This window comes from Manduca sexta, chromosome 1 (genome assembly GCF_014839805.1).
Source record: "Manduca sexta isolate Smith_Timp_Sample1 chromosome 1, JHU_Msex_v1.0, whole genome shotgun sequence".
NCBI lineage: Eukaryota > Metazoa > Arthropoda > Insecta > Lepidoptera > Sphingidae > Manduca > Manduca sexta.
Window position 1 is genome coordinate 4,879,183 of NC_051115.1, and position 17,207 is coordinate 4,896,389.

The following is a 17,207-nucleotide window of genomic DNA, read 5'->3' on the forward strand; positions in this document are numbered from 1 at the left end:
ATTCATTCATTTACAAGCCCAAAAATGCCAGTAGAAGCCCTACTGTTTTAGTTTAACTGCACAGACACCATTCCCTGTAGCATATAGGGCTGGACAACAAGAAATAGCTTCGCCGTTTACGCAGCTTAAATAAAAAAATAACTATATTTTCGTGGCCCTTTTGCCTTATACGATCCTACTTCTAGTCTGGTCTTCGCCGAATACACCTTTTATTGCTTTGAATGACGAGACGAGCTTGCCGTTCGCCTGATGGTAAGCGATACGACCGATAAAGAGTAGACACATCCAACACCTTGAATTTTATATTTATTTATTTATCATGAGAATACAAATGCTTACAGTATAATATACTCCCCAAACTTTTAAGTTTGAAGGCGAGACACGCTCGTTTTCAGTAATATTCTTACTTAACAAACACATTACTTGATTAGTTACATATTAAACTTACAAAATTAACTTTGAATCATATTGCCTTAATGTAAATTAAATAGTAATAATATTGATTAATAGTTACCTAATAGTTGTAATAGGGTTTCATAGTTATTTACCTTTTAAATTTATATATAAATCTTACGATAGTTTAGTCTGTAGGTAGTTTGTCACTATCTATACATATTACTTATAAAATTAAATTCCCAAAACCTATCTGCCTGTATGTAAACAATGATAATAATATCAACCCTGTATTATATACTGTCCCACTGTTGGTCTCCTCTACTAATGAGAGGGAATAGGCCTTAGTCCATCACGCTGGCCTGGCTGGTTGGTAGACTTCACACACCCTCGAAAATTTCAGGTTTTCTCACGATGTGTTCCTTCACCGTTAAAGCAAGCGATAATTCACAAAAAATACACACATCATTTTTTTGAAGTGTGTGCCCTTGGGATTTGAACTTGCGGACATTCGTCTCGGCAGTCCGTTCCACAACCAACTAGGCTATCGCCGCTTTTTTTCTGTATGTGAACGACTTTCTCAAAATCTACTGAACGGATTTTGTACGGTTTTTATTAAAAGGTAGTGCAATTCTTGAGGAAGGTTTAAGTTAATAGTACATTACGGTTTTATGTAAATTGACTGAAATATAACGATTACTGTTGAAGAAGTCGCGTGGTTGTGTAATGTTTGGAAAACTTTGTGAGACACTAATTTCCTTGCAGGCGTCTAATAAATATAGAATAGGAGATATAAAAGGAATATTAGTATATACTAAATGTTATTTTGTTTTGTTACAGGAACCGTACAAAGTGAAAATTGTCAAACAGCCAAAACCAAAAGTAGCTCCGGATTACAAACCAGAGGTAAATTAAAATATTTGACTGTAAGACTTAAAACCTTTGACTGAAAGTTAAAATAAGTTGTTAAACTAACAAATAATCAGGGCTGTAAAATCCTTACTTCCTTTGCTCGTAACTTAAGAAAATAAATAGAAAAAATTAAGAATCCAGATAACTGCATACTCCTTTAATGTGTGAAAAGTATTTTTAAGATGATTTTTATTCTAGATTTGGCATTTTTGTGTGATAGATCCTGATTTATTGTGTCAAGTTGTATACTTAGGTTCTCTATACGCTCCGCCATCTTGAAAAAAGGTTATATTGTATCTTGAATTATAACATGTTTAAAAAAATGTTTACTCATTTTCATTAATATAATATCGTTTATAAAATGATATTGCTAAAATAATGATTGGTATACGTATGTATTGACGAATAATTATAATATTAATTTTATATTCCCGCCTTTTTCAAAATGGCGCCAAAGTTATTTAATTCTATTTATAATCTGAGAACCTAAGGTACAAAAATATACTTTCTTCCTTTATTTCTTAATTTAAATGATGTTGAAGAAGGTTAAGTAACCATTTAATGTTAATATGTTATTTAGAAATAAACCTTTTAATTACCTATCATACTATAAATAAATCCTATTTTACCGCTCCTGTATAACTAATTTAAGTTATTTGTTATCCCAATATGTTTTAAGTAATAAATTGTCCAACTGAGAGTATTTTTCTTAAATTCCTTTTGTAAATAATGTACATAACTCATTAATTATAGGTTTATATATTTACTAGCTTTTGCTCGCGGCTTCGCCCGCGTGCTGCTCCTTTTGATCATAGCTTGATGATATATAGCCTATAGCCTTTCTCGATAAGTAGGGTATCCAACACTAAAATATTTTTTCAGTTCGAACCGGTAGTTCCTGAGATTAGCACGATCAAACAAACAAACAATTTAGCTTTATATAATAGTAAAAAGTATCCTATGTCCGTCTCCTGGTTCTAAGCTACTTTCCTCCCAAATTTCAGCAAAATCGGTTCAGCCGTTCTGGAGTTATAAATAGTGTAACTAACACGACTTTCTTTTATATATTTAAACTAGGTGACCCGACAGACGTTGTCTCGTCTTAACTAAAACTTTGCACCGCGCATTCTGTCAATCGCTGACTGTTATTTCAAACAATTGACAGTTATATAAAATTCACAGTTTCGTAAAGTTTTCTTAAATTTTCTAATTTGCCGCGCAATTTTTTGAATTTTTTCTTTCATAAGGACCTTCCCCTGACAATAACAAACACAACAAAAAAAAAATAGTGAAATTGGTCCAGCCTTTCACTCGTGATGCCGTGACCAAGGAAAATAGGGATTCATTTTTATATATATATACATTATAGATAACGATAGATTTCTGCATCATTTTTAAAAAAAAATACGTTTTGGACGTCTGTTTTAAGTAATATTACAAACTAAACTACGTAGGAATTCTTGTATAGACGCCGAGACATCTATCCTATGTGTTAGATAATTTACATTATAGCCAGTGTAACTACTGGACATAATAATTAACATCTCATGTCTCAGACGAGCGCAGTGGAATACCAAACACATTGTAATTCATGGTGTTGGTGTTTCTACTGTTTATAGGTATCGCTTACCATCAGGCGAACGGCAAGCTCGTCTCGTCATTCAAAGCAATAAAAAAACGCATCGAATAGCCTAACGCCAATTAGAATAATACTATGAGGCCCTTATCGGTGTGTCAGCTAACAGACAAGATTAATTGTGTTCAGCTTTTTTTTATTTTTTATTTATTTGCAAGAATCATTGTAACAGTTACAGGTTTCACAGTTTTCACGGCAAGCAATTTATTATAATAATATCAGCCCTGTATTATACACTCGCCCACTGCTGAGCACGGGCCTCCTCTACTACTGAGAGGGATTAGGCCTTAGTCCACCACGCTGGCCTAGTGCGGGTTGGTAGACTTCACACACCTTCGAAATTAATAGAGAACTTCTCGATGTGCAGGTTTCCTCACGATGTTTTCCTTCACCGTTAAAGCGACGATAAATTCACAAAGAATACACACATGATTTTAGAAAAGTCAGAGGCGTGTGCCCTTGGGATTTGAACCTGCGGACATTCGTCTTGGCAGTCCGTTCCACACCCAACTAGGCTATCGCCGCTGTTTATTGGTAGATAATAATATTAATTAAAGTCTTACACTAGTTCTTATATCAACTTACAAAATATGGTTTTCAAATAAATCTTATGGCCTTTTCAGTATTGGGAATATTAAAATATGTACTATAATAAATGCGATGCATTTACGTTACTATCGAGCACTACACATTACATTTATTTTCTAACTTTATGTTATCTATAGGTAAGTATATAAACTTCCCATATTTTGTATAAATAATTATAATATTTCTTTCGTATAGGTAAGGACGGTTACGATAATATGTTTGGAGTTCATAATGTTAATTTTTAATTGAGAAAAAGTCCTTGTTATTCTAGGGAAGAAAATTTCATGAATATCAAATGCGGATTTTGGGTCGCTAGATCTTAGCAAGCGTATATTTTTGTTTTATGAGTACAGTATATACAGGGTCATTTTGACATTGCGTTACTAAATGAAACCACATACTCGTCTTCACCTTTGCTGACATTTTGCCAAAAATTACGGTTTTATATTCATCATTTTGTAGTTTAATGCAAATATGGTGCGTGTGAGAGTATTTCTGACTGAAAGTATGATGTCGCTGCGACGAATTCTCTTAGAGTAGTAGTAGTGGCATTAGGACGCGTAAAATTAAAATTACTTTTTAATATTTTGTTAAAACGCTCTTTTTACAGTAAACATTATATTAGCAAAATAATTACAGAATACAATTTTAGACATTTTTTTTACAACGTCCAACCAAAAAAAAATAATAGAATCACTGAATAGAATAGTTGCCGCGTGACATATCTTCTCTTCTGCCAGCGCGCGCAGCCGAATACTTCCGGAAACGCCCGATGTCATTGGCTAGGATAGCGGCGCATAACAATTTATTTTGTTCGAAACTTACTCTTTTATTTTACATTTACGGCTCAAGTAACTTATTGTAAAGTGTTATTTCCAAGTAGATAAGTTCCACGTTACTAAATGTGGTTTCATTTAGTAATGCAACGTCAAAATGACCCTGTATATACATCAAGCGCAGTGGGGTCACTTTGACGTACACGTATAGAAAAAAACATAAATAAAAAAAAATTGATTAATAAATACTTGTCTATCTATTGTCTTTTACTTTTAAACCTACAGCTTTTTACTATGACAGGAATTTTCTGGAAGATTGGTATTTTAAGCATAATCGACAGGCATTCTTTCATTTATAAATGGTTACCCTAGGCTCACCTGATTTGAAACAAGATATCCCGGGCTGTCCAGTATGCGTCGAAGGCCACCGCTGGTTTTGGTTGGTGCTGGTGGTATACAGGGGTTAGGGACTCGGTCCAATGCTCGCTCAGACGCTGTACTCCCTAATGACATTGGTCCGTAAGACCGGTGAAACAACATAACCGTTCCACTCACCCTCCAAGTAATGGTAGCTATAATATGCTATAATAAAATTTTGAATCACAAAAGAATTTCGCATATCATCTTTTGTTTAAATATGGTTGCTCTGAAGAATCTTGTGTTTGATCATCGTTATTTACCCATATTTGCAGAATATATATCTTTAAAGAATAAAAACATCTGTCTTAAAAATCTCACAAAAACTATAGAAACTATTCCATACGTCGCTTTCACTGCTTATCTGTTCATACAGCTCTATTGTTGTCTTTAATATAGTTCTACTACGTATTACCACGCGTGCTGGCTTGCGTCACCACAGGTCGGTGGTTCCTTCCATCTCGGCGCGAATCAAAAGGTTCGGTAATTTATATCTGTGCCGCATCAGTTTGTGAAATGGTATGCCAGCACACGTGTTCCCTCCTTCCTATAACTTGGGGTACTTCAAGCGGAACGTGAAGCAATTATTTAGGCATAACTATGCTGATTGTCTGAGGATACGTGGATCTTGTGTCTTAACTTATTTTTAAATACATTCAAGGTACACATTTTTACAAGTCAATAAACAATTGTTAAACGCTTTTTTTACAGTATTAAACATTATATTAGCAAAAGAAAATTACAGTATACAATTTTAGACATTTTTTGACTACGTGCAAAGTAGGGAGAATAATAGAATAGTCGCCGCGTGACATATCTCTTCTACCAGCCTGCCCGCGCAGCCGAATACTTCCGGAAATGCCCGATGCTATCGGCTAGGATAACGGCGCGTAACATAATATTGTTATTTATGAATCAAATCCCTAACAAAGAATCAATGGGAATTCAAAGTGACCAATACATTTTAAAAGGCGACGATAATTGGCAGTTGAACGGACTGCCGAGACGAATATCCGTAAGTTCAAAACCCAAACGTACCTCTGACCTTTCTAAAGTTTTATGTGTATTTGTGAATAATAGCTTGTTTTAACGGTGAATGAAAACATCGTGAGGAAACCTGCATACCTGAGGGTTCTGTAAGAATTTTGAGGGTGTGTGAAGTCTAGCAATCCGCACTACAGCGTGGTGGACTAAGGCCTGATCCCTCAGTAGTAGAGGAGGCCCGTGCAGCTCTGGGACAATATATAATACAGGGCTGATATTATTATTATAACTACATCCGTAAAGGCCCGTGGCAAATTTATGTAAAGGGCCCCTCGCCAGTATAAAATATGGCGACTCGTAAAAAATATTTTTGTTTGCAAATGCATTTAAATTTATCAAGTCCATAGACATGGGAAAAATAGAATTATTATAATTAAGTCACTATACTATAGAGATTTTATATTGAGAAGTAAATTGGTGCAAACACCGAGTAATCAAGGAGACTAGAAAGAAAGAATATATAAAAAATTAATAAGGACAACGGGCCCACATCTACAGAAATATATCCGTCCTTTTGTAATCACGGGTATACTAATTGAAGGACAGCAATACGGCCCTTGGTCTTGGATTAATATATCGACTACGTACTCCAAAACGTATCGCGAGAATTTTACACTAAAAATTATTTCTGGTGACCTTAAACACAATGCAATCTTAGATCAGGCACCAGTCACCACAGCTATTATGTAACATTTGTGGAAACTATGGAGAAATAAAAATATTATTATTATTACTTGTAGCACGACGTGGGCTTAATGATAACACTTTGGTATAATTGAATTAAACAAAAGCTTTTATTAAGTATAAAATCAACCAGTTACAGACATTTAAAATCATCCGTAATTACAAAATGGCGCGTGAGTCGGAACGCGGGACGCGAGCGCTAGCCGAAACGCATGCGCGTTGCATAGAAGATACTTTCCAACTGGCGACGCGCGAGCGGCCCGCTATAATGCGCGTACCCCCGCAACCCCCCAACCCCCGCTTACACCCTGGACTGTTATTCAAAGCGTAAGCCTGTTGGGCGCTTTCCCGCAGTTGGTCCGCGGAGGAAGCCTTATATGGTCATATACGACATAGTTACAGCATTGGAACTCCTCAGAAAACAAGTATATTATTATAAAGGTCCAAACCTCTCAGTAGTAGGGGAGGTGCTTAATATTAGGTCAGTACACAGTTTTTTAACCGACTTCAAAATAAGGAGGGGGTTCTCAATTCCATTGTATTTTTTTATGTTTGTTACTTCAGAACCTTTGACTGTGAGAACTGGTATAGATGCTCTTCCTTTTATTTGAAAGCTGGTGTGGTTCCATATAAATTTAATTGTTGTTGGACCCTTAACTTTGGAGATACATAAGAAAACTCTAAAAATGATGTCCTGAACGTATTGATGATGTCCTGATTTTTACTAACACAGAAAGCAAAAAAAAACTTTTATACAAAAAATTATACCGCCTTCAAAACCAATAAAAACCAAATAAATAAGTATTTGTCCACCCGTGCAGGCATTCGGTGTTGAGACCCTGCACATAAGAATTACCTCAGGGATAGTTACAGCGGTTACGGTAGCTAGCGTTACTAAAAATCCACCGTGTATATAGTGGGCCACCTACAACACCTCCGAGTTTTCTAAAAAAATATGTGTGTATTCTTTGTGAATTATCGCTTGCTTTAACGATGAAGGGAAAAATCGCGAGGAAACCTGCATACTTAAGAAGTTCTCGATAGGAATTTCGAGGGTGTGTGAAGTCTACCAATCCGCACTAGGCCAGCGACTAAGGCCTAATCACTCTCAGTAGTAAAGGAGGCCCGTGCCCAACAGTGGGAGCGTATATAATACAGGGCTGATATTATATTATTATATAGCGGGCACGTATTATTCAACAGGATTTCGACACCGGCCCTCTCCCGTGGGAACAAAGAGCTGAGATCGAAGCGTCTCTACCGCCTATAGAACCAGAAGAGCCCATCCTGATCCCCGAAGAAGGTCCAGAGTTCTTGGAAGCTGTTGACCCGTTGCCTGAAAGTGAGGTCCCGGATTTGGAAGATACTGGTATGAGCTTTTGGACCTTTAGGGTTTTACTTAATAATAAGATTTGATTGTAGATTTTTTTGTATACGGGGACGATAAGTGACCCCAATGCACCTGATGGTAAGTGGAGTGGGGTCCAATAGAATGTGGACTGACGAGAGATGATTACCCCTCGACAGTCGACACAATTATGTTGGAACCGGATATACACAGGCTGATCCCGGAACGCGACACATGTGGGCCACTATGGCGGGTTTTAACACCTTGTGTACGGTCGCTATTCGGGCGGATATAAAATATATCCTACCACCAGCTGTCTTGTTTACAGGTCTACCTTTGCCACCCGACGAACCGCTACCACCACCAGTAATCCAGCTACAAGAGGTTGAACTACCACAACCACCAGAGATACCACAAGTACCAGAGGAAGTACCAACGGTAGAAGAGACAATGAATATGGATGAAAATAAGCTTGCTGAGCAACTCACGAGGAGCGTGCAGAGTATGGTTGGTTAGTACTAACAGAGTTTATAATATAAATTGATTCCCTCTTAGCTGAATTTCGACCACGGTAGCCAATCTCAGGCCTGCGTGGCTGATCTCTGCCACGCATATACCTAGTCTTGCCATAAATATTGTAATAAAGAAAAAAGAAAATTGTTAACTGCAAATAACATTTATTACTTTTACAGTGTGTCAGTTTAATACATAAATATAAAACAATTAAAAATATAAAAAGCTTATTCGAAGTGGTCTCCATTGGCTGCAATACAGTCCTTTAAACGATGAGGCCAGTTATCAATAGAAGCACGCACTCTTTCCATGGGAAAATTCTTCACTGCCAATCGTATAGATTGTTTTAGGGACTCCAAATTATCATGGCGTTTAGAGCAAGCTGTACTCTCTAAAACTGACCACAAATCATAATCCAGCGGATTAAGATCGGGACTAGACGACGGCCAGTCTTCAGCTCTGATGAAGTCCGAAACGTTCGATTCCAACCAAGACTGCGTGGACCGAGCTTTATGACCCGGCGCCGAGTCTTGCTGGAAGGACCATACTTGGTTATTGAACATGGTGATGTTAAGGGGCTTAACTACCTTCTCAAGAATGGTATCTTGATACACTTGTGCCGATGTTTTGATACCTTTTTCACAAAAAAATGGCTCAGTCACTCCTTCATAGCTAACACCCCACCAAACCATCACTGAAGTCGGATAATGTCCACGTTGCACTCTGTCGACTAATTGGGAAGCTTCCTTAGAGCTTTGAGCATAAATACGGTCATTTTGTTTGTTAAAATGTTGCTCAATTGTAAAAATTTTCTCATCCGTAAACAAAATTTTTCTGTGACCTCCCTTTGCGTACCGCTTCAGTAGTTGTTTCGATTTTACCACCCTATTCTTCTTTAAATTATCAGTTAAGAAATGGCCAGTGCGTCTCTTATAGGCTGCAAGTCCTAAGTCATCTTTTAAAATACGCGACATGGTTCTAGGTGCTATCTTCATTTCCCGAGATAAAATCTTTTGCTTTCGGACAGGATTTCTTCGAATTCTTTCCCTTACTGCTTTGACCACCTTTTTCGTACGAACACTACGTGGACGGCCAGATCTTTTCTGTCACAAACAGAGGAGGTCTCATTGTACCTATTAATAGCCCGGTACACAAACATTTTACTAATACCAAGTGTATGGAGAGTTTTAAAAATTGCATTTGGCTCCATACCTACTTTGTGTAATGCTATCACAGCGATTCGGTTCTCTTTATCACCCCACACCATTTTAATATCGCAAAATATTTTACAATGTATTGGCGCCAAAATGAGAAAACACAATGAACAATCGTATAAAAATGACAGATTCGAAATTCAAATGTAATATTTTTTTATAATTAAGTGTAACAGTATTTATGGCCAGACTAAGTATAATTCACAAGTGTGCGCAATAAGTAAGGGGCCGTTCAAGTATTACGTAACGCAATTTGGAGGGAGGGGGCTCTTATAAAACGTTACGATGCGTTACAGGGGCGGGATCTCGTACAAAGCGTTATGTAACATTGCTTTTTTTATTTTAAACAAACAGAATTGTTTAAAGTTACATAACTTTTGGAGGGGGGGGGGGGCGTTCAGGAAAACGTTACGGCGCGTTACATGGGGTCAAAAATCTTCAAAAATTGCGTTACTTAATACTTGAACGGCCCCTAAGCACTCTCTGTTCCTTCTCATAGTCCGATGAGACATGACCAGAGAGAGATCAGCACCAACGGCTTTACGTGCTTTCATGGTGTATCACATCGCCAACTTCCTAGTCCCGGGCTTTTTTATTATCCTTTTCTCCCGCTGTTTCGATGACTGCAGCCTTCGTGGTCAATGGATCTGAGGTGTTGGTCATCCGAAAAGTCAGTTACAATATCTACGTATTAATTGTATAAAACCGTGATAAAATTTGGAAAAATTGTTTTATATTAACGAACTTTACTTCTAAATTAAACTATTTTACGGATTTTATCGCGGTTTTAATATTTTACTTTTCTCATGACGTTTCGAAGACTTTGCAGCCTTCGTGGTCACGGAGGGGACTGAGGTGTTGTTCATCCGTAAAGTCAAAGTTACAACATCTACCTACATTTTACAAATATACAACTTTTTTTAAATTTTTAGTTGTAGGTGGTCCAATCTACACAGTATGAGCTCACAGTGTCTTGAAGTCTTTAGAACTTTACTTCGTTAATGGTAGGCGATCTTGTATTGTTCACAGACCCCAACGCGCCCTTAGAGCAGCAGCTAGCTCAAATGCGCGCTCAGCTGGCGGCGCTCGCGCAGCTCCCGGGGGTCATACAGCAGACCCTCGACCTGGTCACCAGACAACTCCTCAACTTTAGCCATCAGGTATTACCTTCAACAATTATTTTGCTTTAGTCTTGCATTGACTTCATACTCCAGATAACGACAGCCCTAAGGTGTAAAACCCACCATAATGTATATCCAGTTTCAACTGGCCGGCATAATTGTGACAACTAGTTAGGGGTAATCATGTCTCGTTATTAGACACTATTTAAAACCACTTCACTTACCATCAGGTACGGCGGAGTCACTTTGCCATAAATATAATATTAAGAAAAATAATATACTTCCAGTATTATCACAATTATTAATGTTGTCATTGCTGTTGATTATTAGGCGGACGGCTTAACCATCTTGTACATGCCAAACAATTTACTATTTTAATCACCTACTTATTCTAAGTTTAGTAATAGGACTGGTTTTTACTGTCGGTCTCTTGTAGGGATTGCAATCCGGTCCGGCGGATCCGGTAATCCGGCGGATCCGGTACGTTTTCGTTGCCTACCGGATCCACCAATATCACCGGATCCGGTGGCCGGATCCGATATATTAAGAAAAACGTAATTTCTCTTATTAAAACCGTGCGAAAGTACTAAAAAACTTAAGAAAGAAATGAGCGCTTATGAAACTGAAGGAGATAGAGGGAAATACTTGTCTCTAATATATGACTTTTGACTTTAGTGAAACCAACCAGTGTTGAAGCTGAAAGGGCTTTTTCGGCCGCTGGTTATATTTGCAGTTCCTTGAGAAGTAGGCTAAAGGATGATACTATTAATACAATTTGTTTTCTAAGAGCGTATTTCCAACAAGAAAAGTGATCTGTGCTGTAATGAATGCATGGGTATAGTATCCATAAGCTGTTGATTTTGGAAATTTTAATTTGGATTATAGAAGAATATGATGATGATTTAATTTAGTTTTTATGAACGGGTTTAACTTAATTTAAACCATAAATAATTCACTGTTGTTTGTAATCTTTGAGACTGATTATTATATAATAACTGACTGATAATAATTATAAATAAATAAGAGTTGATTTTCGCACAAAATCGTTTCTATTTTTCCCCGTAGATTATTCCTTATATTATGCCATGAAGTTAGAAATATGCGCTATATTGCACACCCAAAATACTAATCGGGATCCGGCCGGATCCGGCGGAATTCTCGTGATTCCGGCTGAATCCGGCCGGATTTAAGTTTGTACCGGATTGCAATCCCTAGTCTCTTGTACTTAACGTATTTTCATTACTTACTGAAATCAAATAATCCAGGGTATGCAGCAAATGCAGCAGAACATGGAGCAGATGCAGGAAAACATCCAGAAGATGGAAATGGAACAGCGAATGGAGACGCAGAGCTATGAGAGATATGAAGGTACATTTATTTTTAGAAAAGACATTGAATATGAAGAAGCAATAAGGTAGACTCGTAATTAGGGCATGCAATCCGAAATTTCGTAATTCCGGAATTTTAGCACAAATTTACCCACATTTCATCTCCGGAAATGAGTAACATAATATCGATTATTTAATAAATATTTATAAAAATAAATTATCTAACACGAATGGAAACTTAACATAACAAATATATCCGAGCTCGCTCCAGTTACATGTCAAAATTATTGAAATTAAACTAATTTTCGGATTCTATCGCGGTTTTAGTATTTCCCGACGTTTCGAAGACTTTGTAGCCTTCATGGTCACGGGGGGGACTCTCATGAAGGCTGCAAAGTCTTCGAAACGTCGGGAAATACTAAAACCGCGATAGAATCCGAAAATTAGTTTAATTTCAATGTCTAACATTCGCGTAAACATAAGAAATCATTATGTCAAAATTATATTCTAGAATCTCAAGTGAAAGAGCAAATTGTCGAAAATATGCAACAAGAGCAGAACATAGAAACTCAGCAAATACAACAGAATGGGGAACAGCAAGAGCAAAATCAAATGAATCAACAGATGCCACCTCCGGAGATTTTGACTCCCGAAGAGTACGAAGCTAGGAGGAGGGAAGAGGAAGCGAGATTGGAAGAGGAGAGGAAATCTGAGAAGCAGAGGAAGGTAATCTTATTCAAATGGCATTTTTTGGTTAAGTCAAAATTAATAGGTGATAAATTCAATTTATTATGTTAAAGTAGACGATAATCATCGAATAGAATATAAAGCGACAAAATAAAAAAGTCAAACTCCAAAATAAATAGTAAACAAAAGAGTAATACTTACATTAACCGTCTTATAAAGAAGGTTAATTTAAGGTATCAATAAAAAATAATTTTACGCGCCCTTATGTACTACTCTAAGAGAAATCGTCACAGCAACATCACACTTAGGGATAGTTTCCTCCAACGGTTATCGAAGTAGTTCGCAACCGGCCCTGCGCGTTGCCGCCTGACACGGCCCGTCTCTTATTAGAGAACTACGATTTCTAACCCAACCTAACCTAACTTAGGAGTTAATGCAGCAATACGAGAACGAAACAAGGTCCCAGATGTCGACACCACGTCCGAACAAACCACAGCCGAAATTCGGTCCACTGGACCCCGAAGAGCGCCGTCGGGTTCTGCCTGCTGGCCGAAGATGGAGGACGTACGACGAACAGGCTATTGCGGAGACCATTCAGGCCCAATCCGAATTGATCCAGGGGAAAGTTTTGGGGTATTTATTTTATGTTTGTGACGTTTAAGGTTACTAAGTTTACAAGATTAAATTAATTATTTAATATAATTATAAGGGGCTGATGTCAGCATTATGGATATTGAGAATTAATGGAGTCTTTGTTAGAGCGACAGAAGCTAAAACACTTTTGAGAATTCGTCTGTCTGTATGTTTGTACGCGCATCACGCTAAAACTACTCCATGTCTCAGGAAAATAAAAGAAGGACTTTTATCCCGAAAACCTTTTACACGCGGGAGTGTTTTGGGATAAAAATTAGCTAAATAATAAAATTCAAATATTTAGTCTTGTAGACTTCGGTGAATCAAAAAATTATGTTTTTTTTTTTTTAGGCAACAAAAAGAGTTCCTTGGTCATTTTTATTTCATTCATCATTGATCTTTTACATTAAAATAAAAAAAAAAATTAATAATATTACGCCTTAGTTGAGGAATGAAAAATAAAATGTAAATTGACATTAACTTTGTATTATTCTTCGTAGTGCTCAATAAAATGGCAGATTAAAACAAAATATTGTTTGCCAAAATTTATTCGAAATTTACGTTTTATTTTTCCTTTACAAAATATATGAATAAAAAGCAGATTTTACTAAAATATTTTTATAAAATTAAGACTTTTCGGAGGGGAGAACTTTGTAAAAAGAGAGAAAAATACAATATATTATACTATAGGTATTCATTAATTAATTTATTTCAATAGACGTTACGTTAAATGGAAACAAACTAATGTGTTCAATATATCATTAATAATAATACAAATATAGTCCGTATAAAAATAAAAAAAAAACAATTTATGTTTTGCGTCTATACAAGCATGATATTAGCTAGAGTCATTTAGAATATTTATTAAAATTTAAAGGCCGGAGCCATGTCTCTAAATAATTATCTTAAGTAATAAAGCCAAAGCACCGTCTGAAATTTGCTCAATTATTAGGCGAAAGCTATGTCTGCAATTTTCTGATGATTTCTTCGAGTCTCTAAGAAAAGTTTGTATATATTTTTGGATTTAATTAACGAGAGTTATTTTCTAAGGATTCCGTCGTTGCTTAGAAATAAAAAAGTTTGTATACATTTTGTAACCTCTACTGAAATAAAACAATATAGTTATGTAGGATAACATAATTTGAGAAGATATTTTTCTCGCCCATTTTATTGTTTAATTTATAATAAGTAATATCATTTGAACGCCTCATTTTAGGTCTCCATCCGCTCAGGACATCAGCACATATGGAAGGTTTGTCATCTCATAACATGGCGGTTGTTAAATCTTGTGCTTCGTATTGGTATCCAACATATTTGCTTTAAAAAAAGCTACTACTAAGAAAACATAACATTCAGTATATACAACAGTAAATATGACACATGATGCAATATATTTTATTAAATGTCCAAAAAAAAAAAACGCGAACACTGGCAGATGCGCAAACTGCACTTTGCCAAAGAGGAAGAATAAAAAATAAAATAAAAAAAATTAGACACGTTGAGTTATTTTTTTATTTAATGTTCATGAGGGGACGGCAAAGTCTCCTACTGCACCTGATGGTAAGTGGAATGGGGTCTAATAGAATGTCGATTGACGCAACAAATTAAGTATTCCTCGGCAGTCAACATACTTATGCCGGCCTGTTGGAATTGAATATACACAGGCTGATACCGGAACGCGACACACTAACCCCAATATGGCAGGTTTGAACACCTTGTGTTCGGTCGCTATCCGGGCGGATATAAAATATATATCCTACCACCCAAGTTATAGAAGGAAAGGAGAGAATAATCAGGACTTAATTTCAATTTTAGAAATATATATTCGCTTAACAGCAAATTCTAACCGATCTCAATAACTTAAAACCATTTAACTGGAGTCTTCTATCAACTCGAACATAAAAGTTAATCAAAAATATCATTTTTACTTTATAACTTTTAAATTGTGGCAATCGTTTGTTTTTCGTACTGTGAATTATTGTTGAAGTAAAAATGATTGGTATGTTATGATATTTTTTTTTTAAATGTTGATTGTTACTGCTATTTCAATATCCCTCTATAGTAAGTCGTTTGATTTTTGCACTGAGTACTACTAATGTTATGTTTTAAAAAAATATAATGACGGGCAGTGTTTTCTCTGATCAGCGCTCCTCTTTGCTGTTTTTTTTTTTAATTGACACAAGATTTGACAAACGCATCGCCGAACACACATAATCATGTACATAATAATAAATTACATAAATATATGCACGTAAATGTATTGTTTATTGAATATTTCTGTATTGTTATGAAGTCATGTAAAATATCATTTTTATAATAAGAATATAGAAAGTTATAATTAGTATTAAAAACACTGGATATTTCGTTAAGTTTACAAATCTTCATTAAACTTTATTGTTTCGTTTGAAGTATTTTGTAAAACCGATAAAATTATTTAAATTTCGAATCCATTTGAAATTTATAATTGTAACGTTCCGTTTCACGTTTCAAGTAATTTAAGTTGCACCTGTATTTTGTACTCATTTATTTCTTATATGTTTACGTTGCGTCATATTTGTATATTATGTATTTTATATAATTATGTATTGTTGTGCCGTCTATTGTAATCTGTAAATCTGTTAGTTTAGTTCTTGTTGTATATGCATGTCTGTAAGGATTTTAAAAACCTAAAACAGAGCAAGAAGCGATTGATTTAGGCGCCGAAATTAGAATTTGCCGCCATTTTTCTACGAAGGCTCTAAAAACAAAATATATAATAGCAATTGCTTTTGCTTTTCTCTTAAAGACTTAATTCGGGCTAAATTAGAAAAGTTTTACACTTTCAGCAAATAATATTGGTGCTATCTCTTGCACTTATAAAAAATAGCAGTACATCCAAAAGAAAAAAATGTATATTATGGTTGCTTATTATGTACATTTTGTAATCATAAAAATATAGTATAATTATTCTGTACCTTAGTAAAATGTTTGGTATCAATTATTTGATAAAAAAAAATATATGAAAAAAGCAATCCAAACTGTTGAACCGCTTCCATTTTTTAATCATGGATAAAATATTATAATATTTTAAAACTGTATATTTAGTTCTGCAGCCTAGCAAAGGAACATATAAAAAACAACCCTTTTTTTTATGTAACAATATTATTTTTGTTTTAGTTATGTATATTTTACCTAAAATATAGAGTCTTAGCTGTAGTGTATATAGAGTTATATGTTTGTCCGTCCGTGTGCGTATACGTCTGTTTGTTTGTTTGCATGTGTGCCGCGGTGGCAGATTGACATGTTGAACCAGATCTGGCCGTGGGGGAACACCAAATCGTTCTGTAGGAAGTATAGGTACGTAAACATTCTAATTATAGGCTGTACGGTTTGATTCCTTTGCCTATTCTAAATGTACCTATTTTTTACGAATTTATTTGAAAATATATCTAACATTTATTACATAATGAAAATTATAGGTAATATTGATATTTTTCGTGAAATTAATTATTGCTTCATAGTATAATATTATTGTTTGAATGATGCGTGAATATTTGTGGATCTAGTAATCGAAAATGCCCATGTATCTTCAACAACACTATATTTGTATCTTATAGGATAATGCGGGACTTAATTATCTATTTACATTTTTCTAAGCCCAATTCATGCGATAGCTTAGTTGGGAGTGGAACGGACTACCGAGACGAATGTCCACAACCCAAGGGCACTCACCTCTGACTTTTCTAAAGTTATGTGTCTATTCTTTATTAATTATCGCTTGATTAACGGTGAAGGAAAACATAGTGAGGAAACCTGCATACCTGAGAAGTTTTCTATAGGAATTTTGAATTTTCTACCAACCTGCACTAGGCTAGCGTGGTAGAGTACGGACTACGTCCTAATTTCTCCTAATAGTAGAGGAGGCCTGTGCCCA

The 17,207-nt window shown here is 35.7% G+C and overlaps 1 protein-coding gene across 1 annotated transcript in view; it reads left to right on the top strand.

Annotated features, from left to right (window-relative positions):
- LOC115450635 (trichohyalin) overlaps positions 1 to 17,207 on the top strand; it is a 43,424-nt gene that overhangs the window by 22,648 nt on the left and 3,569 nt on the right. Inside the window, exons 6-13 of the mRNA XM_037447440.1 lie at positions 1,234 to 1,299; positions 7,654 to 7,819; positions 8,127 to 8,309; positions 10,555 to 10,685; positions 11,912 to 12,014; positions 12,486 to 12,700; positions 13,089 to 13,294; positions 14,511 to 14,546. Coding sequence (XP_037303337.1) covers positions 1,234 to 1,299; positions 7,654 to 7,819; positions 8,127 to 8,309; positions 10,555 to 10,685; positions 11,912 to 12,014; positions 12,486 to 12,700; positions 13,089 to 13,294; positions 14,511 to 14,546 — 1,106 coding nt within the window. The remainder of the gene's footprint in view (positions 1 to 1,233; positions 1,300 to 7,653; positions 7,820 to 8,126; positions 8,310 to 10,554; positions 10,686 to 11,911; positions 12,015 to 12,485; positions 12,701 to 13,088; positions 13,295 to 14,510; positions 14,547 to 17,207) is intronic.